We start from the raw sequence: 27,301 nt of genomic DNA, 5'->3' as shown, positions 1-27,301 counted from the left end.
ATTTGGCTGAGGAGTTTGAAATTTTTAGCTGTAAAATTCCAAAAGTTCAAAAAAAAAAAAAAAAAAAAAGAAAAAGAAAAAAAAAAATTGAATCCACAGCATCTTTCAAATCCCATTTTTATGATTAAATCTATCGTCATACCGTATAAGCATCATTAACAAAAGATGTATATATTATCTATGATTATTTCTTTGTTAATGAACCAAAAAAGGATAGCATATCGATAATGTGTAAAAAATCCCAGAAAAAGACTATCTAACATCTCATCTCATTCTAAAAAAGAAATATTCGAAATCCCCATTTTAAGATTTAAACCTGCCATCATACTGTAATATCATCTGTGTCTATCTTTTTTTTTTTTTTATTGATGTATCAAAGACACATTTACCACTAAAAAAAAAAAAAAAAAAAAAGATCGCGTTAAATTCTAAACTATGTTTTCGAGTCTCAAGCACGGCTAAAAATTCTTAATGAGATGCCAATCTGTAAACTGGGACAAGTAAATACACTCACATATCCTCACAATATTTTTTGGTACAACGTTTTCAATCAAGAGGCAAAAAAAAAAGAGAAATAAAGGCAGCGGATTCTGAATGTTTATGTGGGTCTCCTGACTTGCCACATTGGTACCCAAAAGAAAAAAAAGCATGATTCAGGCGCAGCTCCCTTTCTCTCTCTCTTTCCTTTTTATTTTATCATCGTTATGGCTCAAGATTTATATAATAATATCTATTCTCGATTTCACTCTGTACGTGAATATCTTGCTCCTATACTCAAGGATTCCAAATTCAAAGAAACCGGTTGCTTGACTCCAGAAGAAGTAAATTATAGTTTTTTATTTTTATAAAACAAATTATAACTTACACTTTTCTTTTCCCATTATAGTTCGTTGCCGCTGGAGAGTTTTTAGTTTATAAATGTCCAACTTGGTCATGGTAAGAAAAAAAAGAAAAAAAGAGACAACATTATGAAGATGAATTGACTTTTTTTTTTTAAAAAAAAAAAAATGGAAAGGGAATCTGGATTGAAAGAGAAACAAAGGGACTACTTACCTAGTGATAAACAGTTTTTGGTCACTCGAAACGGTAAAACCTTATATATATATATATATATATATATACATATAAATCGACTAATATTATTTCTATCCTTTATTATTTTTATTTAGTACCTTGTCTTCGAAGAGCAAAGCAAATGGAATTCACAGACAATGACGATCAGGATACCAAGATGATACAAACAGAAGATGAGGGTGAAGAAGATGCTTGGACTTACACACATAGTTCTAGAGGTATTTTGAAATAATATATATATATATAGAGTTCAATAGAATATTCATATAAAATGTTATTTTCTTTTAGTGACACAAACTATGGATGAAATGGCACAGCATATTCTTGATGACGAGGAGTTGGAAGAAGAAGCAAGAAGACATATGGCTTCTTTGAAGGTAGACGATAATAATGCACAGCAACCAGCATTGGAAGATATTCCTGATATAGATGATATTCCGGATATGGAGGATGATCAAGTGGAAGAAGAAGAAGATCCTGTAAGCTCTCGTTATTATCATAATAGATGGATAAAGATTACTTACTTTGTTTTCTATATAGGCTATAGCTACTCAAGCTCATGATGATACCAACAAGTAAGGATATAAACGCGGAAATAAAATATTAAATATTTTTGATTTATTAACTTAGTGACAAGATCTTACAAGTACGAACATACGATGTATTTATTACTTATGATAAATATTACCAAACTCCACGTATATGGATATTTGGCTATGATGAAGTAAAAAAAAAAAAAGTGAAATATATATATATATATTTGAAGGGAAAACAAAGGAGTGATTAACTTTTTATTTTCTGATAGCAACGACGACCATTGACTTCACAACAAGTCTTTGAAGATGTCAATCAAGATTACGTCAAGAAAACAGTGACCATTGAACCACATCCTCATCTTAATTTGAATTTAGCATCCATCCATCCATGTAAACATGCTGAAGTGATGAAAAAGATCATTGAACGATTGGGGAATGGTGTTTCTGCTGGATTGACGGAACAAGGCGAAGAAATTCGTGTAGACCAGTAAGTTATCATGGCATAAAATAAGAAACGAATATTGATATTTTTATTTTTTTTTTTTTTTATAGATATCTAGTCATCTTTTTGAAATTCATCAGTTCTGTTGTGCCCACCATTGATTATGATCATACCATTAGTGCTTAGTTATACATATATATATATATATACTGGTTTTTTTCCTTGATAATAAACCTTTATTTTTTTTTCTTTTCTGCGCTGTGATTAGAGACTTATTTGCATTGGCATTCGAGCATAGTGATTCTTTTTTTATCTTATGGAAATAAATGACCGTTGATTGATGTTGGATGATCGAAAAAAAAAAGGATGTGGATCTCGGATGTTACATGTTTTGCAGGTGATTGATCCATGGATTCGTATCTACCATCATCATCCATTTCTTTTTCTATTTACTACTTTTAAAATGACCACCCTCATAAATCACGAAATTATCATATATATTAAGGAACATGTTGCCAATGATATCAATTATAGATCCCCTTTTTGTTTTTTCTAAATAAAAAAAAAATAGATCTGGGATATATAAAAACTGATTTTACTTTCTTTTTTTTTTATTTCTTCCTCAGATACTACTCTCAACTACTCTGCTGTGCAAAAGAAGCAATATTACTCTCTCTTCATGGTCACTTGGTCGATGATGTTTTCATCAAACGTACACTAGTTTGAAGGGACAGTACTCAACGGCGTTTGTGTTTAGTTCAAGTAGGTTCAATAAGCAATCAATATCCAATTCTCTACTTCTTTGATTTTCCAGACTGGTTCATCGCTACTCTTACCCTGAATGCTGTTCCTCAGGGTTCTGATAAGTCATTATCATTTAATGATTCTTTCTTTTTTCGAATAGGAAACTAACCTTTTTTTTTTGATAGTAGTTTTGATTGGTTACATGTTTAAAGTGCACAATATGATCGGACTCACAAAAAAAAAATAGGAGATACTCTTTATTGATTTGATTTTGATTGAATGATTTATTTGATTGATTGATTGATATGAGCGTTCAAACGGGGGTAAATAAAATAATAATAATAATAATAATAAGAGGAAAAATATATACAAGGGAAAAGAAAACTAAGGTAATAAATAAAAATGATAAAAAAAGAAAAGTGTAAAATGGTATAGTATACAAAAATAAACAGAAGAAAAAAAATATAGGATATGATATAAATAAACATCATGATGGTGAGTAATCCCAACAAGATCCATAGGTAAGTACTTGAGTCAATGATTCCCTGAGAACAAAAGGTGAAATAGGTTTCGGAAGGCAACCATTCTAACCCAAAAAAAAAAAAAAAAAAAAAAAAGAAAAAAAAATTAGGTTCATTATCTCACCTATTTGTTATTATTATCAACCTACCATGCCAACCTTCAAATAAGCTTTTTTCCATTCCATAGACATATTAGTGGTGACGGCAACAATAGGTATATATCTATTTTGAGTTAAAACAAATGCCAACTGTTGTTGTTGTTGTTCTTGTTGTTGTTGATGTCCTCTTCGAATCCAAGAAGCAGCATCAATCCCATTTAATCCAGGCATATCAATATCCATCAGGATCATATCATAAAACTGTTGTCGTAATTTTTCAATAGCGTCTTCACCACTGGAAGCCATATCCATATGTTGGAAAATATCCGCCATATGTAATTTCAATGCCTTGGCCAGGACTTGTAAATTGACTTGATTATCATCCACCAAAAGAACACGTAATCGCTTATTATTATTATTATTATTATTTATAGGTAGCGGTAATGAATGCTGTCTTTTCCAAAAGGTCGGTGAACTTGGTGACTTGGGTAATAACATGGTGCGTAAAAGTTGAGACTGTGTACTAAAAGGACTACTGGTATCAGAAGGTGAATCCATGATAGGTGTTGTGGTGTCTATAGGACCGAGATTGGGTGTGAGAGGTGAACAAGTATTGGGAGACGAAGAATGGTTCCGTAGTAAAGGTCCTGGTGATTGAATATCGGTATCGATGGGGTACATGTAAATAGAATGTCGTGGAAGGGAGGGTCGTCGTGTGTATCGATAGCAGTACTGTAAAGATGATCGTCGTCGTTGATAGAGCTTTGAAGGTAGTGCTGGTGCTTTAAAGTTAATATCTTCTGGAAAGGTCATTCTAGTTGGTGATGATGAAGGAGAGGAAAGTGGTGACCCTCCTGTTGTTGTAGAGCATTGTCGATGTTGAGAATTGAAATAATCCAGTTTGAAGAAAGATACATATATATATATATAATATAATATATATATATATAAAGAAAAAAGAAAAAAAAAGTGAAAAAGAAAGAAAGAAAAAGAAGGGAAAACGGACGGTAAATTTTAGAAAAAGCAAGAGCCAAGAACCATCAAAAGGCTCGTCACCCGTTTTTTTTTTTTTTTTTTTTGTCACACAAAAAGCACATACACACACAGACAATCATAAAAATCTAGACCCATAGATTGAAAAGTAATCAAAACATAAACATAGTAAGGCCAAAAGAAAAAAGAGGGGAGAGAACAAGGGCTTTCTTTTTTTTCTTTTTGTTTATTTTTATTTGAAATAGTTTAGAATGGTATTTAAAAACATAATAAAGAAGATATAATGAAATAATCCATGTTCAGCATACACGGTAAATTTTGCTTGTACAGGGCCTGGAATCTATTAAAAGTAACAAAACAAAAAAAAAAAAGTCAGTCATCAAGAGTTCCTATTTGCGTCCCGTTCGTCCGAAGATATTTCTATTTCTATTGCGTAGTCCACAATTTTAGTTTTTATTTACCAGTTCAATCAATCCATTATTGTCATGCCATCCAGTAGGGTAAAGATACTTTGATGCTTGAGGAGATAACACAGTCTACATTTCCACGCACAAAAAAAAAAAAAGAAATACATTCAATGAATCTTGTCATCTCCCTCTCTCTCTCTCTTTTTTTTTTTTTATTTTATACCAAAGAACGGGTCATATGGTCGATCGGTATCTATGGACCTAAGAAGAGGTTATCCGGTATCAGATAAAAAAATATCAAGTTGACAAAAAAAAAAAAAAAAAAAAAAAAGGAAAAGAAGTAGCGCGCCACTAACACCAAAAAAGAACAAAGAAAAAAAAAAAAAGTTCAAGCCCAGCGTGTGGAGTTCCTCCCTTGCTACTTTCAGGTACACGAGATATTCTCTGATTCATTTTTTGAGTTATATGAAAGATATGAGGGTACATTTTTTTTTAAACTAAACAAGAGAGGGATCATCCATTCCATTTATTATCAACAATCAAGTATCTTGATTGACTCGTGCCTTTCCCCTAACTGAAATGCATGATTTATTCCTACTTTTCTTTTCTTGATGCAACTACCTCCTTTGCCTTTCTTTTTTTTTTTTTTAATCACATTCTTTTATGGTAAAAAAAAAAAAAAAAAAGTGTTCAAGATACCTTTCTTTATTGCAATGATGATGATGATGATGATGAATAAAAGATGATTTACCAAGCAAAACAAGATAAGGTGACATGGTCTAGTCTTCTCCATTTCCCATGGATAGCGGCCTGCAAATCTTTATCAGAAGCCAATAAAAGAACTCTTCCTTTTGGATCCTCTAAACGATGATGATGATTGTATTTCCATTGACGGGGTACACATCTTGAAGTGAATGAAGATGATGGTAAAAGAGGTAACGTGGAGGCAAAAAAGGCAATCTGGTGCGACAAGGCCAACGTCATGACATGATCATACTCCACCCAAGGTTCCTTTTGATTCAACGTTAAAGTTTCCAATGCCCCTTGTCTATCGCTAGATGCAATATGGTTGTACGCCAGTACCGATGTGGTGGGAAGACACTCTAACCCATGATCATGCAAACGCTCATTCAGTTGCCGACGTAACGTGTCAAAATGAAATTGTCGTGTTACAAATGTTGTTGAGATGAATGATCCTGGTCCAAGATAGAGAGAAATCGTGATACCTTTGGTCGAAAGTGACGTTAATGATGATGATGATGATGGTTTGGGCGAGACATAAAATTCATTGCAAAGACGTGGTGACATTACTACTGTTGATGATGATGATGATGATGATGTTGCCATGGCAGCAAGTTGAGTCGGAGTCGAGTGTGATGAGGGTAAAAAAAAAGGTGGTGATACAGGTACTCCATCATCTTTTTTTTTAACACGCTCCTTTTCTGGTTGGTGTGGTTGTACAGAGATGGATGATGTTGCCTTGTCATCATCTAGTAGTGGGATAGGTGGTAACGCCTTAGAATAGCGACGAGGAAAAAGAGGACAAGATAGAGATGGTCGAGTGATGATGGGTGTTGAAGATGATACCAATGGTAATGGTGAGATTGGTGATGATGTTGATTCTAATGATGATATTAGTGATGATGATGATGATGATGATAGTCGAAAAGGTTGATAATTTAAAAATTCAAACATGTAACGTGATTGATGGACCTCAGCTGGCATTCTGAACACATCGTACAAGTAACGATCTAACAGTTTTTGTTTTTTTTTACGATTGGCAAGTAGTTGCAAAGGAGATGATGATGATGATGATGAGAAGGATGCCATTGATGATGATGATAATCGTGGTAAATACTTTAACGTTGGTTGTTGCTGATGAACAGGTCCAAATGATGTACGATGAAGATGAAATGATAAAGGAGGTAATGGTGGTGGTGGTGCTGTTGCTAACAATGCATCGGAATTTGAAGACGATGATGATGATGATGGTTGACAGGGGAAACAAGAGGGATGTTGTTTTTTCTTGGGTGTGTAATGAGGAAAAGAACAATTCAATTGATGAGAGAGTCGAACAAAGTCTTGATATCGTCGATGAATCGTATAACACGGTTCATTCTTTGTTGTAATCAAAATTTGATACCATGTCTCTTTTCCTCGTTGCTCGTAAGAAACAACAGATGCACTACAAATAAACAATTCATGACCTGAACTCATTTTTTCACTGATGATATGGAAAATAAAATAAGGGTTTGTATAAAAGATAAAAAAAAAAAAAAATACAATTTAGAGGAATATAAAGTCTTTTTTTTTTCAATTGGTAAATCACATATTTTATGCATCAAAAGTAAAAAAAAAAAAAAAAAAAAAAATTGTTATCCATAGTGATTGCATGAATAAATTGCATTCCTTGTCATTTCCATTTCAAATTTTCCATTCCTGTGATCCATCTCGTTCATCTTTTGGTTATAAAACAAACGAATCCACATTATACTTTATTTTCAAGCATCACAAAAAAAAAAAAAAAAAAAAAAAAAGGCTACACGTACACAATCTATACTAAGGTACTACTATAGTAAGCTTCATTCCAAATCCACACTACCACACGTACCTTGTCGAGAACTCCATTCGGTCAGCATATCTACAGTTGATTTCTAATCCACGCGTCTTCACTTTTGTTTCTTCAGATCGTTGTTTCCAATCTTCATCTGTATATGTTGTCCATTGATCAAATGATTTTGCCGATTCCCTAATGCTGAGTGTAGAAACAAGTTCCAAGTCGTCGTTGTCCTCACCACAAATCGTATAATGGATACGGCCAATGGAGAGTTGTGAAAAAATACGTCCAGGAATGTCAATCTTGATCGGTGTTTCCATGATTGCTTCTGTGTTGTCGCTCTGCTGCTTGCAAACAACGATAGAGTTGGACCATAAAAATTTCGTCACCAAAGGACATCGTTGTAATAAATCAGAGAGATAATCCATGTTGGTTATAGCCAGTTCTTGAATAAAAAGAGACACGAGCGCACTGTGAGTATTCGTTGGTTTGTTATCGCCATCATCATTGATTTCAGGATATAATCCTTTAACAGCCAAAGTCTTCAAATTCGGGCATGAATCCAATATATTATCCAAATTGATTTTTTTCCAAGCTTTCCAGTTGAGACTAAAAGAGAACTCGAGTTTCAAGTGTGTCATATTATGTAGAGTCATTTTCCCAAGAGATAAATCCAATATACCACCTTCCAATTGTTCAGGTACGTCGTATGAAAGTTCTTTCAGTAAATTCAAATTGCCTAGTGGTCGAATAGAGCTAAGTCCACTTCGGAATGCATCAAGTTCACGCGGGCTAAATCCTATTTCCCAAAGGGAGCCGAGAAACCAATCCAAACACTGTATCTTGTTTCCTTTCGAGCTAAGCCAATCCGCCAGATCACGCCATGGAAAATAGTCCAAGTAAGAAGACCATTTTGTTTGTGACTTGATTCGGAGTTTTGTCAAATGTGAATAGCTGGTAATCATATCGAGAATAAGTCGTCTGTACGAAGCCGGTCCAAGATGTCGTTCTTGTGTCAAATTTGTTGAAGGATCATCCGTAAAGTCCTCGTCGAATTCATCTTCGTTGCCAATACTGATGGATAGATCATATACATTAGGATACTTTCGAGATAGATATTTATACCATACTGGATCAATATAATTATCGATATGCCATTTGAGTATGCCTAACCGTTCAGCGGGTTTCCAATTGTTGAGAGATCCACTTCCTATTTCTGATGATATATAATCCAGTTCCAGAGAGGTTAATAAAGGTGCATGACAGTGTAGTGCTTCCATCCATTCTATACTAATGGGAGTACTCGAGAAGGAGACGTCCAGGAATAAATGTACCAAGTTAGCAAAGAGAGGTTGATCAATAGAGTTTCCAGGAGAGTGTAGGAACGACAGTTCGTCATAATAAGCTGAGATGGTGGTAAGTCGTTTGCCAATCCGATTGACCCATATGTTTCCCTCATCTTCATGCCATATAGGAAGTTCTTCAAGGTTTGACCAACCAGGTGTGAATTCGCACAAATATTCGTCAGTAAGAAAGATGTCTTTCCGATAGTCAAATAAGGTAATCATAGGGCATAGTTCTTTGAGCTCGGCGAGTTCAACGTTGTCCAACATAATGTTTGCAGAGTATAAAATAATTCGTCGTACATGATATCCATTGTATTCTTTATCACTGACTCGTTCTTGATTTGCTTGTAGACCAAATAGAAGCGACGTATATTGTTTTACACTATAAATATTAATAGATTGATAAAGAAGTCGAGAAATAAGTGGTGTCCAAGCTCGGCATACAACGGAAGCAATGACCAGTTCACGTAACGAGAGGTTATTCAATATGATTTCAATGATTTCAGGTGGTAATGAACGTGTCATATTGTCATATAAGAATAATATATAATAATAATAAAAAAAAAAAAAAAAAGAAAAAAAAATAAAAGAAAAGAGAAAAATATAAAATCTAGGGAAGACAAAAAAAAAGGTAAAATTGATTTGGAAGGCCGCGCTTTGTTCAGTCAGGACGTACTTCTGTATGCTTTTTATTCAATCGGCAAAAAAATCATCAACAGATAAAATATTTGTATTGTAACTAGATTTTGAAGGGGTATTCATAAATAAAGATTCTTCTTCGTCATTGTTATCATCCAGATCATTATTAGTAGTCATTGATTTTTCATTTGTAGTTGGTAGTAAATTAGAACGGTCATCAGGAAGATCAGTTAGAGTATCGTGTCGAGTTGCCTTGTTGTGATCATCTTCACTTTCAGATGATGATGATGATGATGATGATGATTCGTCGTCACTATCACTAATAAGGTCATAAAAAGAAAAATGATTCATTCATTAATATAATATCCTTTCCATATAAATGTTGATGATATACCTGTGATGTCTATTTTGTTGATCTTCATCCTCCAAGGTCATGCCTGATAATTCACCAGTAACACGTTCATGAGATACCTTTTCACTTCCAGCTTCATCAGGACTGTTCTTGAATATATATTCTTCCCTCCATTGATCCAATTTCATCTAATAATACAAATATATAGAATATATATTTATTTATTTATAATTATTATCACGGTTTACCCAAGAGAGAGGAAAAAAAAAAAGGACAATTAAGGTTGGTTTTACCTTGCAATTTTTGTTGGCACTGGCTTTCATAACACGGGATGCAAAATCAGTAAAGTTATATCTTGGATAAATCTTGTAAGCCCACATCCTATAGTATCGCATAAGTTTCAATAGATCTTCGTCCTATAGAGTGAGATCAAGAATAAGTAATCGTTCATATCTTCTTTCTATACTCATTTGCTCTCTTTTTTTTATTATTATTATTATATCATTTACTTCATGTCCTTTCCCACCAAATTTGAGCCAAGGTGTTTCGTTTCGTAATCGAGTCAATCCCTCTGCAGAGCATAATCTAAAAGAGAGTAAAAAAAAAAAAAAAAAAAAAAAAAGGTACACAAGTCAGTTTAGTGAAAGTAAAAGATATGATACACTTACATTTCATGATCTAGTTTCTTCAATTTTCGTCTTTGTTTCTTTATTGTTTTGGTACTTTCTTCATCGCCTTCAACTGGATCATCTCGGGTACTTCGTTTCTTATTGTGCTTGTTGGTGTTCGCTGGAGCTAACGGATCAATTTGCGCATCCTTTGTATTGTTGTTGTCGCTATCATTATTGAAAGGATCATAGTCATCTAAAACAATGTCATCAAAGTCGTCCATCGAAAAATCATATATATATGTACAGATATAAATGTATGCAAGAGGTAAGAAAAAAAAAAAGAAAAGGGAAAAAGAAAGACGCGGTCGCCAAAAAAAAAAAAAAAAAAAAAAAAAAAAAAAACGAGGGAAACTCTCTTTGACCTCCGCAAAGGGGCAGGAGTGCGTTCTGATTCGTTGAGATAGCTAGGGGCAATTATTTGAACCGTGCTCTGGTTGTATGTATGCTGTAAATAAAATGTGTGATCATTAATTCTGTATACAAAAACAAGGGGAAGGTAGAAACCCAGAGTGTTCTGCATCATTTTTTTTTTTTTTCAAAAAGATAATAGACACGCACAATACGAAATATTCCATTTTTAACAGAGATAATAAAGGTATAAATTTTTATTAAAGAGTGATATATTTTGTACTAATAAAAGAAGGAGCATTGAGGACGATGATTGAGATAATGAAATTGTTGTCATAACAGTAAGGATGATGTTAACAATTTGACAATATTAAGTAATAGCTTTGGTAGACGAATTATTGGGTCCTTGCGTACGTAAATGTTCAATAGCATTTTGATATTCCAATTGTAGTTGTTCTGTATCTTTAAGTGAGACAGGTCTCGTTTGCCAGAAGTCATCGGTTGCAGTATGTTGGCTAATTGCACTAGTATCGGTGAAGACAAAAGCATCAGTTGATTTGTTGGTAAAATCATCAGTATTGCTGGAAGAGTTGTTGTTGGCATTATCGGATGAAGCCTTGAGCCCCAGAAAATTTGACATATGTTGCGGATTTGCACTATAACAAAATAAAATCAGAATGATTCCTTAATAGAGTAGAGTGTGATGCTATTTTTTTTATTACCTGAATATCATGGTAATTTCTACAACTGCAGTAGCAATGGGGCCAGTCAGATTCCAAATCAATGATAAAGTCAAACCGCCACCTTCTGTACTCAAGATACCTTGTCGAAGAGCAGCAAACAGAAGCATGGAGACACCATAAATGATAGATCCAAAGAAGCCAACGCCCACCATTGCTTTAATCTGTATATCGATGTAAAGTACGAGTCAATGATTACCAATCAGTAGTAGTGGTTTTACCTTAATGATGCCTGTTTTGATACTGTTGATACGATGTTGTGGCATAGAAAAGTTTTCCAAGTGAGTTTCCAGAATAAAGATGAGACGCGCCCCACAATATAAAATGCCCACAGCCAAGATAGCGCAATAAATGAACCAAAGGTAGTAGAGAGCGAGGATGAATGATGTTGCCAATGGTATATTGGATTCTCCGTATACTCCAGCGACAAACGTACATGTTTCATTGGTAACCACCACAGATACTAGCAATGTTGTAATCAATCTATCTATAGTTTTGGCACTTGGTAACCATCCAGTGGATACCGCTTTATGACTCTAGATAATAATAATATAAACATGAGCGATGATGATGATGATGATATGTATTTTTTTTTTTTACTTGAGTACTTTACGTCACGTAGAGTTTGAGCAACACCCAATACATAGAGCACAAAACCAGCATATAAGAATTCCCAAGAGAATTCCCAAAAGAACTATTTATAGGGATGATGTTGATGATTTTTTTTTTTTTAAAAAAAAAGGTAAGCGTCAATGAAAAAAAAAAAAAAAGGATGTTATCTTCTTCTCTTATTTTTTGTTTTTTACAGATCGTAAAATAGGATGATTGGCACCATCGGTCACAAGCAAAATATTATCAAGAGTTCGAACTAAAAATAATAATAATAATAGTAATAATAATCAAAAGAATGAAATGAGATGATTTTTTTTAAACGTACGTATATTAAATATCAAACAAAACAATAATAAACAATCCATAGGATGAGGTCTTAAACAACCTAGTGCTGATCTTTTGTCAATAAATCTATGTCCTTGAATACATACACGTTTGAATAATAAAAAGAGACCTAATAAAAAAATAAAAAAAAAAAAGAATATGAGTATATAAAATAACTTTTGTAATCATCCGATTTACCAAATAGTATCACAGGGGCTGTGATCCCCAGGGTAATATAATAATTTAATTTCATTACATTTTCATCTACACAACCTGTAACTGATATTCTAAAATCACAATAACATTTTCCATCCAAACAAATACGATAAATGGATTTAGAAGTATTCATCAAAAAAAAAAAAAAAAAAAAGAGAGAGAAAAGAAAAGAATGAAAAAGAGAGGTTTGAGAAAAAAATGTCAAAAAAAAAGAAAGTAGAAGAAAAAAATTGTTTTTGTGGCGCACGCTCCGAAGCGTACCCCACTATGATACACAAATAAAATGGTGATACTGGATTATTTCAATCAAATTCGTGTTCAAGATGTACTTGTAAAATCAGAAAATTCAAAATAAAAAGTCATTACTTATTTTTATATGAAAAATTAACTATTTCTATCCTTTTTTTTTTTTTAAACAAATAAACCAAAAACCTGGGAAGAAAGATCTCAAAAAAAGGAAATTGTTTATCCATAAAATAAATAAATAAATAATAAGAACTACATGAATTTTATAAACTATAATTTACAAAGTAATTATTGGTATCTATACTATTTGACTAGTTAATAATAACAACTATAAAACCATCATAATAAAAATATTCAATGACCTTCTGAAGCCTTTCGTATAACATCATATCCAAAAGCAAATAGAGGTGTAGGATATTCGCTATACATGTCGATGATATTGGCACTAAGATCATTTACAGATGTTGGTAACCCTAATGTAGATGAACCAGGAGGATTCTTTTCTAAAAATAATAATGGCGAAAAGGAAGGTGGTACCAAGTTGCCTACCATATATGGAGCTTGTCGAAGTAAATGTAAGGCTTCTACCAATCGATCTTTGGCTCGATCTTTGACAGATATACTTGATGATGTCGCAAGTTTACAAAGTAAATCAGATGCAGTAATCAGTAAATCCGAACTAACTATAAACTCCAAAAAAAAAAAAAAAAAGATTAGTAATATATCACTTGATACTGTTTTCAAAACTTACACACACATAAATTCTTTTTGATCATTTCAAATTGTTTTATCGCCACAATCAAACTTTCAATACATTCATATGCTTCAATAAGGGCTCGTTCTTGAATAGCACGGGCGAGTTCATAGCTACCACCTTGAGAAATCGTTGATTGATTGGAAGGTTTCGTAAGTGCAAGATTTATCTCCGTCTTGTGGATGACAGTAATAATAAACACAATCAGCTGGACTTGATCGTTGCACTTTTCTACAAAAGGTCGAGAAGAAGTATCCACTGGATATTGATCACATAGACGAAAACAGCTAGGGAGAGAATGCCACCATTCCTTGTATATTTGATCGAGTCGTAAAATTTGTTCCAATGATACTTTGGCCACTTCACCCAAGTGCATACGATGTATTTGTTCCTAAATGATCAAATTAATAAAAAAAAACAACTTTAGAATACATCTTTTTTTTTATTATTATTTATTTCTTATTTTCTTACTGTTAGATCCAAAGTCACTGGATGACACATGAGTTTTAGAGTTTTGTTATAAATAGCAATAAAGGTATACGACATATCATCTTCGTCCACTACGTATTCCAAAGGTTTTGAGTTGAGGAATTCCATAATTTTGGGATCATGATCCACTACAAAATCCAAGAATTTTTGATTGTGTAAAGCCATAATATAATGTCGTTGGAGAAGAGCACGATCAACATCCGTTGTTGTTGGGACCAAGTCTTCTAAAGATGTAAACTGGGCAGTTGTATGAGATGATGATGATGATGTTGATGATGATGGCGATGATGCTGATGGTTTAGGTGTTGATGGTGATAATGGTGTTGATGATGAGGATGGTGATGACGCAGATGATGAAAATAATGGCGAAGACGGTGATGACGACTTCTTAGAATATTGATGATGAAGATTGTATTCCTGTTGAAGATCCATTGCAATCATATGAGCGATAGAGCACCATTTTCGTCCTTCCGCAACACGCATTGTTATAAGTTGATATTGAGAGATAAGATTAATGATCATCAAGGTTTCTAATCGTCTTTCAGGTTCGTCAAATGTATCACAAAGTCGATCAATAGCACGTTGGTAAAAATAATCTGCAAGAGCTCGTCGTTCAAAATTATTATATTTGATATGATTACATGTAGAGGAACACAGACAGGATAACATCGCCATGGTCAATGCGTGTTGAAATGGATCAGGTCGTACCATTGTTTCATATTCAGCCAGATAAGAAGGACCATGGATCAAGGGCAGAGAAGGATTGATACAAGTGAAATAAATACTGATCAGTTCGTCAATAACAGAGATAGGAGGATCTTTGCCTGCAGTTACCAAGAGGATTTCTGGAAGTTGTTGTTTCAGCATAAAATGATGCCTTTTCGTCATACTGAGTCCATTGCGTTGCTGTTGTTGCATTGCACTACCTTGTACTGAATGAGGAGTTCGTGCGACTACTTGCACCATCATTGGTATCAAACTTGCAGGTTGGATTGATTCGAATAAAAAGGCGGTGTTGTCGAATATACCAGCAAATGGTGAAAGGTAACGTTGGAGAGCATGCCCATAAGAAATCAGTTCATCAAAAGTGCGAATAGGTGATTCCAATCGAAGTTTTCCATCCACTACAGTCAGTTCCCAGCGGTATTCATCATCATCATTATCTATTATTGATGATCCTCTCGTTGTTGACGATGTATTGATAACTGATGAATTAGATGATAAGGAAGGGGTCAAGGGTAGTAGTTGTAGACCAGTAGTTGATTGAGGATCTTGATTAATATAAACAGAGTAAGTTGATGATACCTCTAAAGCTGTAATTGGTGTTGTATAGGGATGATAGTCCATATTCGTTCTATCGTTAGATGCCTTCATAATTGAGCTTGTCGATGTACGCATCACTGCTGCTTCTCGTTCTTGCTGAAGTAAGGATTCCATGCGATGCAAGTCTTGTTGGAGACTAGTCACTTGCAGTGCAAAATGTTGAAGATCAGAATTACCATCAATAGAGTCATCTTCCATTTCCAAAGTACCATCGTCATTGACACATTCACGATTACTTTTGATACATCGAAAACAAGCAACTGATTCAGAAGGTCTATCACATTTGCGCCTTTGTGTTTTACATCCTACAACATTATAAATATAAATTAGTAAACAAGATAGTTCATTCAATACAATAACACTATGTTAACTGAAGTTTCTTTTCACTTACGGTAACATGGCTTCAATCGTTTGTTCGGCTTTGTAGTAGCATTCTTAGACATTTCATAAAATTGGTATACAACGAAACAAAAATAGAGAGTAGTTAAAAAAAAAAAAAAAAAAAAGAAAAGAAAAGGAAAAAAGTAAAAAAAAAAAAAAAAAAAAAAAAAAAAAAAAAAAGAAAGAAAAGAAAAAGAAAAAAAAAGGGTCAGAAGTTGCCAAGGTTGATTGATCTGCCTCCCTTGATCGAAAAAAAAAAAAAAAATTGGCAGTCAGCCAAGCAGGTGTTCTGCTGCGAATATTAAACTGTAAATCTTTATTAAAAAAAAAAAGGTATAACGTAAAAGAGAAGTAGAATAAAGTATACAATAGGTATAATACAAAAATAAAATGTTCGTATCTAAACTAATGTGGAATATAACGAAAGTCTTGTTGTTTGTTGAATAAAAGAATCTAGCTCCCAGAGTGACCATTGTTCTATATTCTCTACAACATCCCTGGAAAACGCATATAGATTCCGATAAGGTAAGCCTTGATGTTTCAATTTTTGATCCAATATCTTGATCCAATGACATATCGATATTTCTTTTTTTGTTCCAGTCTTTGATACCATTCCAGAATAAGGGGGAATCCCAGCTAGTGCCAGTCGTGAAGACAAAAAACATTCTAATGCCAAAGCCCAAGCTTTCCAAGCACTACCATCGTCATGTTGATGATGATCATCTCGAACTAATCCAGTTGTATCATCATCATCGTTTGTCGTCATATAGCACCAGTGACCAGAAGATCTAGTAAGAGATACCAAACTTGCTATCCATCGATTGAGTGATGTTTCTTTTCCCTTGTTGTTTGACAATAATCTTGCAAAACGTTGTACTAGATCAGCCATTTTTCTTGCATTATTCAAATCCTGCCAATTTGTGCCGTCCAAATACATCAAAGATAAGATAGCTGCTATTTCCTCTGCCGCATGATGATCCTTGTCGATGATACGTTCGTCTTTGTTGTCCCTGTCCATAGTAGTATACGCTAGTTGAAGTTTCACCCGACAAAAAATATTCACCAACAATAGACAAGAAAGATCCATACTGTATTGAATGTATCCACTTAAGCAATGTTCTATATCATCAATCATAGCTGTTCCTATATTATCGTTGTCGTGATTATTGTTGTTGTAGATAATAACATTGCACACTAGAGTAACTGCACGAAGCCAAACGTCTTCATCATGATGTACTTTGAAGCAGTGTTCCAGAGAATATTCCATCACCATAAGTTTGTTTTTGACCAGTTCTTCTTCAGATTTTTCGGATTGTATTTTCGAGTGTTGCTTTAATGGGAAAAATGATTGTCTTGGAGAGGGTGTACATGCTGTAAACATAGCCAGTGCTGTGTTATAATCGCTAGTTGAGATAACATCTTGTATAACTGCAATAACATCCATATTCGATGATGATGATTGTTTGTTGTTTGCCCTATCTTCATGTATCAACTGATGCTGCTGTTGTTGGGTCAATAAAGTAGTCGTCAATAGTTGAAACCATTCAGCGCAAAGTTCAAAGTTGTTTGTCGTGTCACGTTTCGTCATCAATTCATCTGCATAATCAAAGAGTACCTTGAACCAATCCAACCAAATTAATATATTTTCAACAACTGCCAAATGGGAAAGAATAAATCGACCAAAACACATAATTAAGTCCATATCGCAATCGTCTTTCACTTGAATCGTCAAATAGCGTAACCATTGGATGCATGTATTTAAACCATTATCTTGATCCATATTGTCGTTCCCATCGTTGTTGTAAGAATATCGATTTTCAAGAGAACCTTGCCAGTTGGATGGTAAATCAATTCCAGTGGTTGTCATAATAGCATCTATATCCTGTGCATTAAGCTTTCCAGAGAGATCGGTTTTGATAATAGACATCCATAATTGTTGAAGTTTGTCATGACGATCACTTTTGCTTGTCCAAGTCAAGTCTGCATTCATCAAAAGCACAAAAACCAGTTTCACATAAGCCATAAATTGATCATGATCTAATATTGCAGGTGGATGTTGTTGGAGATATTCGTTGCTATCGTTGTTGATCATAATTTGTTGTAACATGGTATATAGAAATGTTGAATAGATTCTATATCTATGCCGATCTTCATATTTGCATAAATTTTGAGCCGTGTTGATCATGCTGTTGATATCGGAGTGCGAAGGTGAAAAACACCACCAAGACAGGGTCGCCAAGGCCTTGTACAACCTATCCAGTGAGCCAAGATTCATTTGATCGATAGTATTGTGACAATAATCCAGTAATTTTTCAAATATTGTCCCAATCGCTTTTGTATCATTTTTGTTTTCATATATCCAAAGTTCCATCACTAATCCAAATGTATCCATAATCGTTTGTTCTGTAGATACCATGTGTTCAGATTGATTTTCTTCTTCTTGGTACAATTGATATCCACCATCCTTACTGTTGCTGGCAGTTGTTTCTACTGGTAGTTTCCAATGTAATTCAAAGCTTCGGATCAAGAGATCAAAATTCCAGTCAATACGTGGATCAAGTAATAAAACAAACACTAAACGATTCACCATTTTCGACGTCGAAGGACCATAAACTTGCATCAAGTTGTCATGATAAGTAATACAGTGCTGTGACAATATCGTAAGTAATATATCCAATGTGTGACTAGGATCATCCAATAGTGTCAGTGTTGAACGCATGTTTGGTTGTGATTCTTCTCGCCAACGGCTTTGCGTAAAGATGGTAAGTGCTGTTGTTTGTTGGTAGAGAATCGTCTGAGTAAATAAGTCCAGTAGACCCGTAAATATATCGCTCAAATATGATCCGTCGCCAATATCACCATCATCATCTTTGTTGTTGTTATTGTCGTTGTTGAATGTAGTCGCAATGGTGTCCAATAACAGATGTAAGATATACAAGTGTTCGCCTTGATTATGTCCTCGTTGTTTTTGAATCATGATAGACATCATCGTCATCATATGAGCGCTATATATTTTTTCCAAATGGCCAGTGATGTCACCAGTACCTTCGTTGTTCAGTCGCAAAAGAGATAATTGCCGGATAGTGTCACAAATATGAATGTAAAAAGTTTGCCGAACGGATTCATCTGTTCCTGTAGCTTCTTTTGATGTCCAGGTGTTCAAATCAAATGATCGAATCAAATATTCCAGTGCTGATAATGGAGGCGTTTCCAAAGAGATTATCGTTGATATGATAATACGAGATATTTGCTGTAATCGTTGTAAAAAGATACCTGATTCATCTTCTTTATTGGGATCAAAGGTAATATAGAGGTAATTGATGGACGAAGAATCAGATTCAAAAAGTTTCAGTAGCCGATCCATGGTTGCAGTGTTGCCAGATATAACCGGAGATAGTTTTTCAGCTACTTGTTGTAGAAAAAGTTGGACAGGAGGATACATAGTGATAGATTTGAGTTGTTGCCAGAGGTACTCCAAACAAGACCAAGCCAAGTCGATAAGAGAATCATTATGGTGAAGTTCAAGATGTTGTACTATGGTATTGATTTTCGATATAGCAAGAGCAATTTGAGTACATACACGGGAATCCACCATGGTGAAAAAGTAACTAGACGCCTTTCTACGAATATCCTCTGCTTCTAGTTCTAAAGTTGTGTTGATGTCCATTCGAGTAGATTGTACCTTGAAGATGGCTGGAGATTTGCAAGAGGTTTGTTTGTTGCAAGGTTTTGTCACTGTTTCCATTGTTGATATAAGAGTTTGACTTTTTGCCATTGTTGTCACATATGTTGAGTATAATAATTGTTGTTCTTCCAGATGATCATGGTACCAGATTGAATGATCCTGCAAAGTAGTAATAACTCCTTTCAGAAGAATGTCGTTTGTAGTAGTAAGCAAGATATCCAAGGGTATCTGCTGAATAGGTCGCTTCAGTTGGTAAGTTGGAGGAGACCGCCTTGTTGAATGAATACCATCCATCATACTTTTGACCAGGACATAGAGTGATAAATAATAATAATAACAATAATAAATCAGACAAAAAAAAAAAAAAAAAAAAAAGGAGGGGGGAAGAGGAAGAAAAAAAAAAATCTAGATAAAATTTTTATTGGAAAAAGGAGTTCTAAATCTAACTGTCCAAGAAGCTCTTTTCCGAGTCCACCCAACAATAAGTGTCAAAGTCTGATTTCATCTTGTTGTGTTCTATAAGATCGTACCATAATGCTTCGTGCTTCATCCAAGGCTGATGTTGTTCCCATTGATCCATTTTTGTACTTTTCCGGCATTCAGCTAGTCGATCAGGACAAAAATGATCAGCAAATTCGATAGTATCTTTTCTTTCATCATCTGTGAGGATCAGTTTGTCGTTCCCAAGCCATAACCACATTGCATAATAAACTTGACGTAGTTGTTCATGATGTTTCTGCTGCTGTTGATGGTGATGATTATGTTGTTCGTCATGTTGTGCAGTTATCAAATGTCTATCTTCCTTTACCGCTGATGGTGGTGATTTTGCTGGTGATGTCAACCCCATTTGACCGTGATATGTTTGTAAGGTAGCAATACGATCGCGTAGTTTAGCTAATTGATCTTGCTTCTTAATAAAAAAGATGGCACCATAGAATAGATTCCTTGATATTCCATTATCGTCCACGATACAAACGTTTGCAAAATAAAGACAAAAGAAGAGCTGGAGCAAGAGAGGTGTCAACGGATGATCCAAAGGTGCTACTAGTATATGCTGAAGAGTCCGATATATACAATAAAATTCAATTGGTTTCTTGCTCTGAGATATGAAGCTTTTGAATTCATTGTCGAGGTTTGATGATTTAAATTGTGAAGATAAAGTTGTTGTAGTTGCTGATGATAATGTTGTTGAAGTTGAGGTTGATGGGTGTCTTGAAATAGATGTAAAAGTTGCTGCCGATGCTGATACTGATGCTGATGATGTTACTAATGTTGACGTTGATGATGATGATGTTGATGATGACGACGATGACGATAAAGATGGTGAAAGAGGTTTCGATAAAAGCTGTGCAAGATGATAACGTCCATCTTTCTCCATTTCAGCTTCTAATAGTAAAACATCAAAAGCAAACCAAAGTGAATTGGGTTCAACACCAGGCGTCTTGAAAATATTGCTTGTCGTCAGGGAAATCATTGACCATTCTCCAGTAAGAAGAGTTGGATAAGTGGTATCAGGAAGCATATTCTTAAAGCATTTGAAGGCATTTCGTGGATTGCTAGCAAACGGTGTCATCTTTGGAGAACTAGTTATTGATAAAGGAGAAGAAGATCTCAGTTGTTCCAGTCTTTCCATTTGTTTTCGCAGCATTTCAAATATCAAAGATTGTCGATCCAAACAATAACCAATATGACAAATATCATCAACAATATCCACATACTGTTCATTCCACATCCAATCTTCTTTGCGGAATATTGTATTGAGCCATGAATGTAATATAAGAGTCAGGTAGGAGAAACCATCCAGATCGCTAATTGTATCAATAAATTGACAGTGCCAGGCATGAGATCCGATAATCATTGCAATACCACTTGGTCGTTGTTTTGGATACCAAAAGTCGTTTGTCCACTTCATCATTTTCCCATTGATCATTGTCCTCTTACTTGATAAAAAGCTGTTCTTCTGTGCTATAAGATGATCTTGAGCAGCCAACCGGAGCATTGGATCCTTCTTGTGTTCTACCATGTTTTGCAAATAATCCACCAGACTATTATCACCTGTAAAAAAGTCATCACCATGAAGATAAACAAAAGCTGGTACGATTTCACTAAGAATATCAATGGCAGCAGTACACCGTCCACGTCGTAATATAAAGAGTAGTTTCATCCATCCATGATTAGATTCAAATCGCAAAAAATGTCGACTAGTAGGAGAAAGTAAAAACGCCACATAGGTAAATAACGCTCCATGAGAAGCAGTAATATCAGATGGATGGTTCAATAGTTCACGTAAAAAAGGAAGATTGATGCATTTGTCGATATCAGATGCCCTGGAAGATAATGGACCATGATAGAGTTGTAATCGTTGTATAATGAGCCAACACCAATCAAGGAACTCCAAATGTGATAGCGTTTTCGTATTTTCTGGACCTGGTGAAGATATCATTGATGGTGATGCTGATCCAAATAATGGCAAACTTCCCTTTTTTTCCGTTGATTGAAATACTGTAGTGTTTCCTTCCGCCATATACTTGTCGAATTCATGTATTGGTTGATATTTTTGACAAGCATCCAATAAGATGAAGGCCAATTCTTCGTGAGTAGCAAAAGATAGAAATGGTTGTTTTGATTTGCGACACCAAGGATGTGAAGTATGAAAAGTATCCCAAGAAGTTGTTGATTCAGGTTGACGGTAGCCGAGATTGAGATGACCAATAACGTATTGTGCAAATGTAATCCATGTTGATAGTTCAGATTGTCGTAATAATTGATGTAATAGTACCAAGTCTTCCTTGAGGATTTCCCATTCACTAATAGGTAGAGACCGAAAAAGGTAGAGGGCCATATTTTCCATAGTAGCATGATAATCACATGTCCAACGAAGAAGTAGAGAAATCACAAAAGGATGAACTGAACATATCGTGCCAAAATTGTCTCGAACATCTTTATAATAAATTTGACCCAAATCTTGATCCACAAAAGCTATCGTAAAAAGTGCATAACCAATAATAGAAACCAAGGAAGTTCCAAGCGTAGACCAATTTGAATTTGTTGGAGATAGAATATTGACACCAGCTGGTATAGATATCGCCATGTTGGTAAGACAGCTAATCATAAAAACACCTTGAGTTTGATTTTCTTTCAATTGTTGAATGAATGAGTCGATAGTAGGAGGTTGATTGATCACCGATCTGATGTTGGATGGTTCTGCATAATCTGTAATTCTAAGTATCTTGATAACGATTTCCCATAGAGTCGGAATGGAGACTACTTCAAAAGGTAATGATGGTAAAAAATGCCAAACATGTGGGTCTGGGACAGCAAGAAGACCAGAGACAATTTGGAGAACAAAATCATCACGTTCTGAATGACATTGTTGAGACCAAGATTCATTCTTTTTCAGTTCTGTCGTCAATATAATAGAGATCTGAGATACTTGTTGAGTCAAACGTTTCGTCAAGCTGGAATATTTTTTGCTGGAAGCTGTTTGTATGCCAAATATAAGTGTATCAACCAATCTACTGGATAAATCAAAACATTCGGTCGAGCAAGTAATAAAGGTATCGTCCAAAGGATGATTTTGTTGAAATATAGACTTCACAAATGTCATATATACAAAAGGTATATCTAATTGTTCCAAACAGTTGATGTAGTCGTCCTCCATCCAGGATGATGTTGTAAAATTGGAGAAAATATGTTGGAGAGCCGCAACGAATTCGACCATAAACACCAATATATTTTTCGTATCAGGAATATATTGAATCATTGTCACTCCCCATTCTGTTGAGTTCGTTGATTGCATAAGATGTAATAAGAGATACTTGTAATCTTGTAAATCAGCGTACTTCAAATAAACAGAGGCCACATTGAGTATCCAAGTATGTAGTTGATCCAGAAACATACTATCATCTTCCAACATACCTTCAGTCACATTGTTATTGTTTCCATCGTCAAGTTGAACCACAGATATATCATTATTTTCCAAAGACCGTTCAGCTGAGAAGAGTGTGTTCAGAACTCGTGATAAAGTTGTCATATCATTCTTGTAAGATTCAGTCATTCTATCCTTCGAGACCAATATAGATATATCTGACCCTTGTTGTTGCTTTTGACTTGACATAATATTCGTTCGCATATTCAGAGACCATAATCTATCATCCAACCAAGCCTGAATATCCATTTTCGCCATTTTGCTTGTGTATAAATATTTGTAAAGAAGAGAATTGATATCACCAGAGAGTCGACATAGAGAGCGTTCAAGCCTACTAACATCTTCTTCAATATGTTGTTGTCGTAGTATTTCGTGATCAAGAGTAACAGTAGTACCATCACCACATGTTTGTTGAATTGTTTCGATGATAGGAGAGCCAACTGACAAGTGTTCAAATACCAAAGAAGTAGAGTCTTCAATATTGGATGCAGAATGTTGTATATTGTGAAGTTGTCTTAATGATGAACGATACTTTTGTAAAAGACTACCAAGCTCAGGATATTGTGTGGTATGATCCATAGTCTCTATCAGGTAGTTTGATGTAGTCCGATCAAGATCATCTGAAGCAAAACGAACTATTTTATACAAAATAAAGAATTGTTTTAGTTTATCATTTAACATATTTTTCTTTCTTGAATTATACCTTTTTTTCTAAAAGAAATATTGCTATTTGATATTGAATTGCTTTTTGTTGAAAACAGTGTTGAATGTAGGAAAAAAGAAAAAAAAAAAAAAAAAAAAGGAGAGAGATAGAGAGAGAAAAAAAGAAAAGGACTTGGGAGAAAAAGAGAATGATCAAAAAGTTCCCTTTTTCCGGAAGACATTCAAAAAATGGTAAACGGAGTTGAAAATAAAAAATCACATAAATTTGTCGCGCGCAATATTCATAAAATAAAAAAACCACTTCTTTTCTTTAAACTTTTAATCAATTAATTGAAAGTGACATTCTATTTTATTTATTTATTTATTGTATATTAGTATGAATACCCTTACAGTTTATTCATACTGTATAACAGTTCCTGACTTTTCATACAACGATACAACTTTACTGCGGAAACAACAACACTTCCTCCGACGGCATAATGATCTATCACAACTAACATTTCAACTTGATCCTTCTAAGAATCAACTCAACATCATTATTTTTGGCCCAACTTCTTCTGTTTTCAAAGCAAGAAGCGATATATTTCAATCCAATATTATTCAAGTAAGTAAATGAAAAGAAAAAAAAAATATGAATAAACTGTTGTTTTTTTATATTCTTTTTTTTTTTTTATTTGTCATTGTTAGGTACGCGCAACTATCCAATCGATTCATCCACATATTATATTCAACGAAATCAATCGATTGAAACTTACAACACGATTAGAAACTATTGCTATGGATTTGTTAGTTCATATCAAAGTTAATATTGCACATGAATCAAGTATCATTATACAAGGACCTATGACAATAGTGGAGACAGCGCGAACACAAATCCTTATTTATCTTGATCAAATGGTAAGTACTCAATTACTTTAATCTAATTTATTTTCTTATTTTACTCTTTTTTTTTTTTTTTTTGGTCTTAGTTGGGTTTATGCATAGACTCAGTGAAGCTCCCTATTCTAGTTCATAATTTATTAGGTGGTAAACGGCATTATCAGCTACAATCAGTCATGGAAGAAACAGCAACCAATATTTATCTTGGATCACCTTATGTTATTGGAAATATGGATATTCATGAACAACAAGAAGCTGTCTATATATCGGGTGATATAGCTGAAACCGAAAGAGCAACATGCTTAGTCAAGAAGCTATCAGAACAAAAGGTATGTTAATTATATTATGATAATATGATCTCTTCTCATACTCCTTCCTTTTTGGATGATTATAGCTTAATTCATTGTATCACAAAGAAGTAACATTGGATCCTCGCAAACTGGATTGGATACTACTTCATCAGCAAGACAAATTGAAAAAGCTCCTTTATGACAATGGTAAGAAAATGATTAGTAAATAATAGATATTAAGTCTCACTTTCTCTCATTATTATTAGGTTCCTTCATTCACTTTCCTCACATTGGCGCAGGTATTGGTACCATTCAAATCTATGCGGAGAACAAAATCAACGTTGAACGTACGCTGTGGTTATTGAATCATATGGTAAGTCGGTACAATAGCATTAAAAGGAAATTAACCTTTAAAGGAATATTTCTGATCTAATCGCATTCTTTTTTTTTTTCCTTTTTTTTTTTTTTACATGCAATAGACATACAAGATATGTAGAGCAACAATCAATGTCAAACAACGTCAAAGATCTATAAGAAAAAATATATCAAGTTTTATATACAAGATGGCCAATATCTCTGGGGCAGAAATCATGTACCATGAAGATCAAGATAGACTGGATATTTATGGCTCTGAACCATCTCTACGTCTCATTTATCAATACTTCAAGGATTCTCCATTTACGGTAAAGAATTGAAAATTTTCTTTTTATTGTTGCCTCTTGTATCAAGATAATAATCATATATTTATTTTTCCATAGGACTATCATCTATCGACCAGTATATCCATTGAATTGCAAGCTGAAAATCGTATATTCATCCAGGGAAAGAAATATGGAAAAATCAACAAAATCATCAAAAGCAGTGGAACGAACATCAAGTTTCTACCATCATACAACAATTCCAATTGTCTAGTGCAAGTACAAAGCAACGATATTGATAAAGTCTTTCATGGATTGGAGCTACTTTCGCAAGAACTACCTGAAGAGCGTTCCTTCTATGTCTCCGAAATTTATCATCGAAGAATCATTGGTGTTGGTGGCAAAAATATTCAGAGAATTATGAAGAAATATGGTGTCTACGTTAAGTTTTCAAGTACAGAAGAATTCATTGACCATGGTGGATATTTTGAAAATGAACATAATGTCTTTGCAAGAACTCCAAGGAAATACTCTGGTAACTTGAATCAACTTTATGATGAAATCATGGAACTTATCACCTCCGAAAACGATCAGAACTGGGTTTCATACACTATAATGATACCATTCTATTTACATCGAGTGATTCCAAATCAATACAGTGATTCTTTACGTGATTATGGTCGTCTCCACAATACAAGACTATGGTGGCCTCCTAGGTCTGGTATCGCTGATGTTACTGTTATTGGACCCATTGCACATGTCCATCGAATTCAAATTGCCTTGTCGAATTTAATTCTCCATCATGACTATCTTGCTATACCAGCCTCCATTACTCTGACAAATCATCTTGGTTCAGCAATTACAATGGGACAACTCAAACAATCTATCAAATTGAATTGGTGTGTGAACATTATAGAATTAGATCCTCAACTTTCAGAGATAAAATCAACAACACGTGTTAAGTGGGAAACTATTCAACTATTCAAGAACGCAACGATATTCCTGTTAACAACAACTATCGATTCTTCTGGACACCTTCCTTTCAGTATCAATGATGATCCTAATTTCGCTTACGATTGCAAGTACAGATTGAAAATGGCAAAAAAAGCTCTCTTGGACCAGCTTTCAACTCATCCTCTCTTAGAAACAAGCAAATCCACCCCTCCCTCCTCATATGTGAACAGATCAGCCTTAGGTAATCTCAGACTAATACCAAATAGTAATTGAAATGGAGTGTAATACGCATGAGTACTAACAATCTTTCTCTGTAGATGTTGCGATTCCTGACACTTTAGATATGAGTTACGACTGGATGAAACAAAAAACTTATACTTCATCAAAGAAAAACCAGCAAACTCAGAAGACTTTATCATCCCTGGATACTGTAGTCAATTCGAATGTTGCT

General features: G+C 34.3%; 10 protein-coding genes across 10 annotated transcripts; 2 read left to right on the top strand and 8 right to left on the bottom strand.

Annotated features, from left to right (window-relative positions):
* The first annotated feature begins 691 nt into the window (after positions 1 to 691).
* Positions 692 to 2,306, top strand: BX664DRAFT_340784 (autophagocytosis protein). Its single transcript, XM_051546884.1, has 9 exons — positions 692 to 821; positions 887 to 936; positions 1,016 to 1,086; positions 1,170 to 1,292; positions 1,363 to 1,553; positions 1,615 to 1,649; positions 1,705 to 1,798; positions 1,880 to 2,097; positions 2,163 to 2,306. Exons 1-9 carry the CDS (start codon positions 705 to 707, stop codon positions 2,236 to 2,238), a joined length of 975 nt encoding a protein of 324 aa, XP_051397140.1. The 5' UTR covers positions 692 to 704; the 3' UTR covers positions 2,239 to 2,306.
* A 1,106-nt stretch (positions 2,307 to 3,412) lies between these two features.
* BX664DRAFT_340781 (CheY-like superfamily) lies at positions 3,413 to 3,795 on the bottom strand. The gene has a single exon (XM_051546883.1). It carries the CDS (start codon positions 3,746 to 3,748, stop codon positions 3,458 to 3,460), a length of 291 nt encoding a protein of 96 aa, XP_051397139.1. The 5' UTR covers positions 3,749 to 3,795; the 3' UTR covers positions 3,413 to 3,457.
* A 1,754-nt stretch (positions 3,796 to 5,549) lies between these two features.
* Positions 5,550 to 5,891, bottom strand: BX664DRAFT_340779 (uncharacterized protein). The gene has a single exon (XM_051546882.1). It carries the CDS (start codon positions 5,797 to 5,799, stop codon positions 5,563 to 5,565), a length of 237 nt encoding a protein of 78 aa, XP_051397138.1. The 5' UTR covers positions 5,800 to 5,891; the 3' UTR covers positions 5,550 to 5,562.
* Positions 5,892 to 7,349: 1,458 nt separating this feature from the next.
* BX664DRAFT_340778 (uncharacterized protein) lies at positions 7,350 to 9,284 on the bottom strand. The gene has a single exon (XM_051546881.1). The coding sequence runs from the start codon at positions 9,241 to 9,243 to the stop codon at positions 7,414 to 7,416; it is 1,830 nt and encodes a 609-aa protein (XP_051397137.1). The 5' UTR covers positions 9,244 to 9,284; the 3' UTR covers positions 7,350 to 7,413.
* A 65-nt stretch (positions 9,285 to 9,349) lies between these two features.
* On the bottom strand, positions 9,350 to 10,675 carry BX664DRAFT_340776 (replication fork protection component Swi3-domain-containing protein). Its single transcript, XM_051546880.1, has 5 exons — positions 10,378 to 10,675; positions 10,219 to 10,294; positions 10,003 to 10,125; positions 9,752 to 9,897; positions 9,350 to 9,676 (listed from the first exon to the last, which is right to left on the bottom strand). Exons 1-5 carry the CDS (start codon positions 10,599 to 10,601, stop codon positions 9,412 to 9,414), a joined length of 834 nt encoding a protein of 277 aa, XP_051397136.1. The 5' UTR covers positions 10,602 to 10,675; the 3' UTR covers positions 9,350 to 9,411.
* A 327-nt stretch (positions 10,676 to 11,002) lies between these two features.
* On the bottom strand, positions 11,003 to 12,765 carry BX664DRAFT_340774 (uncharacterized protein). Its single transcript, XM_051546879.1, has 7 exons — positions 12,603 to 12,765; positions 12,406 to 12,534; positions 12,275 to 12,336; positions 12,082 to 12,162; positions 11,690 to 12,004; positions 11,451 to 11,632; positions 11,003 to 11,384 (listed from the first exon to the last, which is right to left on the bottom strand). Exons 1-7 carry the CDS (start codon positions 12,751 to 12,753, stop codon positions 11,099 to 11,101), a joined length of 1,206 nt encoding a protein of 401 aa, XP_051397135.1. The 5' UTR covers positions 12,754 to 12,765; the 3' UTR covers positions 11,003 to 11,098.
* Positions 12,766 to 13,069: 304 nt separating this feature from the next.
* On the bottom strand, positions 13,070 to 15,930 carry BX664DRAFT_340772 (uncharacterized protein). The gene is made up of 4 exons (XM_051546878.1): positions 15,824 to 15,930; positions 14,092 to 15,737; positions 13,618 to 14,011; positions 13,070 to 13,549 (listed from the first exon to the last, which is right to left on the bottom strand). The coding sequence occupies exons 1-4, from the start codon at positions 15,873 to 15,875 to the stop codon at positions 13,221 to 13,223; spliced, it is 2,421 nt and encodes an 806-aa protein (XP_051397134.1). The 5' UTR covers positions 15,876 to 15,930; the 3' UTR covers positions 13,070 to 13,220.
* A 174-nt stretch (positions 15,931 to 16,104) lies between these two features.
* BX664DRAFT_340771 (uncharacterized protein) lies at positions 16,105 to 19,862 on the bottom strand. Its single transcript, XM_051546877.1, has one exon. It carries the CDS (start codon positions 19,793 to 19,795, stop codon positions 16,214 to 16,216), a length of 3,582 nt encoding a protein of 1,193 aa, XP_051397133.1. The 5' UTR covers positions 19,796 to 19,862; the 3' UTR covers positions 16,105 to 16,213.
* Positions 19,863 to 19,884: 22 nt separating this feature from the next.
* Positions 19,885 to 24,200, bottom strand: BX664DRAFT_361732 (uncharacterized protein). Its single transcript, XM_051548259.1, has 2 exons — positions 24,130 to 24,200; positions 19,885 to 24,061 (listed from the first exon to the last, which is right to left on the bottom strand). The coding sequence occupies exon 2, from the start codon at positions 24,003 to 24,005 to the stop codon at positions 19,941 to 19,943; it is 4,065 nt and encodes a 1,354-aa protein (XP_051397132.1). The 5' UTR covers positions 24,006 to 24,061; positions 24,130 to 24,200; the 3' UTR covers positions 19,885 to 19,940.
* A 666-nt stretch (positions 24,201 to 24,866) lies between these two features.
* BX664DRAFT_268665 (uncharacterized protein) lies at positions 24,867 to 27,123 on the top strand (the record flags this gene model as incomplete). The annotated part of the gene is made up of 6 exons (XM_051541011.1): positions 24,867 to 24,986; positions 25,058 to 25,297; positions 25,363 to 25,465; positions 25,525 to 25,631; positions 25,738 to 25,941; positions 26,017 to 27,123. 6 exons carry the CDS (start codon positions 24,867 to 24,869, stop codon positions 27,121 to 27,123), a joined length of 1,881 nt encoding a protein of 626 aa, XP_051397131.1.
* Between the last annotated feature and the right edge of the window lie 178 nt (positions 27,124 to 27,301).

The sequence above is a fragment of the Halteromyces radiatus genome (genome assembly GCF_025201355.1).
Source record: "Halteromyces radiatus strain CBS 162.75 chromosome Unknown BX664scaffold_8, whole genome shotgun sequence".
Taxonomy (NCBI): Eukaryota; Fungi; Mucoromycota; class Mucoromycetes; order Mucorales; family Cunninghamellaceae; genus Halteromyces; species Halteromyces radiatus.
This window is presented reverse-complemented; position numbering and strand designations above follow the sequence as displayed.

Coding starts and splice junctions, on each gene's coding strand:
- BX664DRAFT_361732 (XM_051548259.1), bottom strand. CDS start 24,005: ATGGATCATACCACACAATATCCTGAGCTTGGTAGTCTTTTACAAAAG.
- BX664DRAFT_340772 (XM_051546878.1), bottom strand. CDS start 15,875: ATGTCTAAGAATGCTACTACAAAGCCGAACAAACGATTGAAGCCATGT. Junction 15,738..15,823: donor ACGATTGAAGCCATGTTACC/GTAAGTGAAAAG, acceptor ATAATGTTGTAG/GATGTAAAACACAAAGGCGC. Junction 14,012..14,091: donor CAGTGACTTTGGATCTAACA/GTAAGAAAATAA, acceptor TTGATCATTTAG/GAACAAATACATCGTATGCA.
- BX664DRAFT_340781 (XM_051546883.1), bottom strand. CDS start 3,748: ATGGCGGATATTTTCCAACATATGGATATGGCTTCCAGTGGTGAAGAC.
- BX664DRAFT_340784 (XM_051546884.1), top strand. CDS start 705: ATGGCTCAAGATTTATATAATAATATCTATTCTCGATTTCACTCTGTA. Junction 1,087..1,169: donor GTTTTTGGTCACTCGAAACG/GTAAAACCTTAT, acceptor ATTTTTATTTAG/TACCTTGTCTTCGAAGAGCA. Junction 1,650..1,704: donor GCTCATGATGATACCAACAA/GTAAGGATATAA, acceptor TTATTAACTTAG/TGACAAGATCTTACAAGTAC.
- BX664DRAFT_340778 (XM_051546881.1), bottom strand. CDS start 9,243: ATGACACGTTCATTACCACCTGAAATCATTGAAATCATATTGAATAAC.
- BX664DRAFT_340779 (XM_051546882.1), bottom strand. CDS start 5,799: ATGACGTTGGCCTTGTCGCACCAGATTGCCTTTTTTGCCTCCACGTTA.
- BX664DRAFT_340774 (XM_051546879.1), bottom strand. CDS start 12,753: ATGAATACTTCTAAATCCATTTATCGTATTTGTTTGGATGGAAAATGT. Junction 12,535..12,602: donor AGCCCCTGTGATACTATTTG/GTAAATCGGATG, acceptor TTTTTTTATTAG/GTCTCTTTTTATTATTCAAA. Junction 12,163..12,274: donor ATCATCCTATTTTACGATCT/GTAAAAAACAAA, acceptor CCCTATAAATAG/TTCTTTTGGGAATTCTCTTG.
- BX664DRAFT_340771 (XM_051546877.1), bottom strand. CDS start 19,795: ATGATGGATGGTATTCATTCAACAAGGCGGTCTCCTCCAACTTACCAA.
- BX664DRAFT_340776 (XM_051546880.1), bottom strand. CDS start 10,601: ATGGACGACTTTGATGACATTGTTTTAGATGACTATGATCCTTTCAAT. Junction 10,126..10,218: donor TTGGTGGGAAAGGACATGAA/GTAAATGATATA, acceptor CTCACTCTATAG/GACGAAGATCTATTGAAACT. Junction 9,898..10,002: donor GTGCCAACAAAAATTGCAAG/GTAAAACCAACC, acceptor TTGTATTATTAG/ATGAAATTGGATCAATGGAG.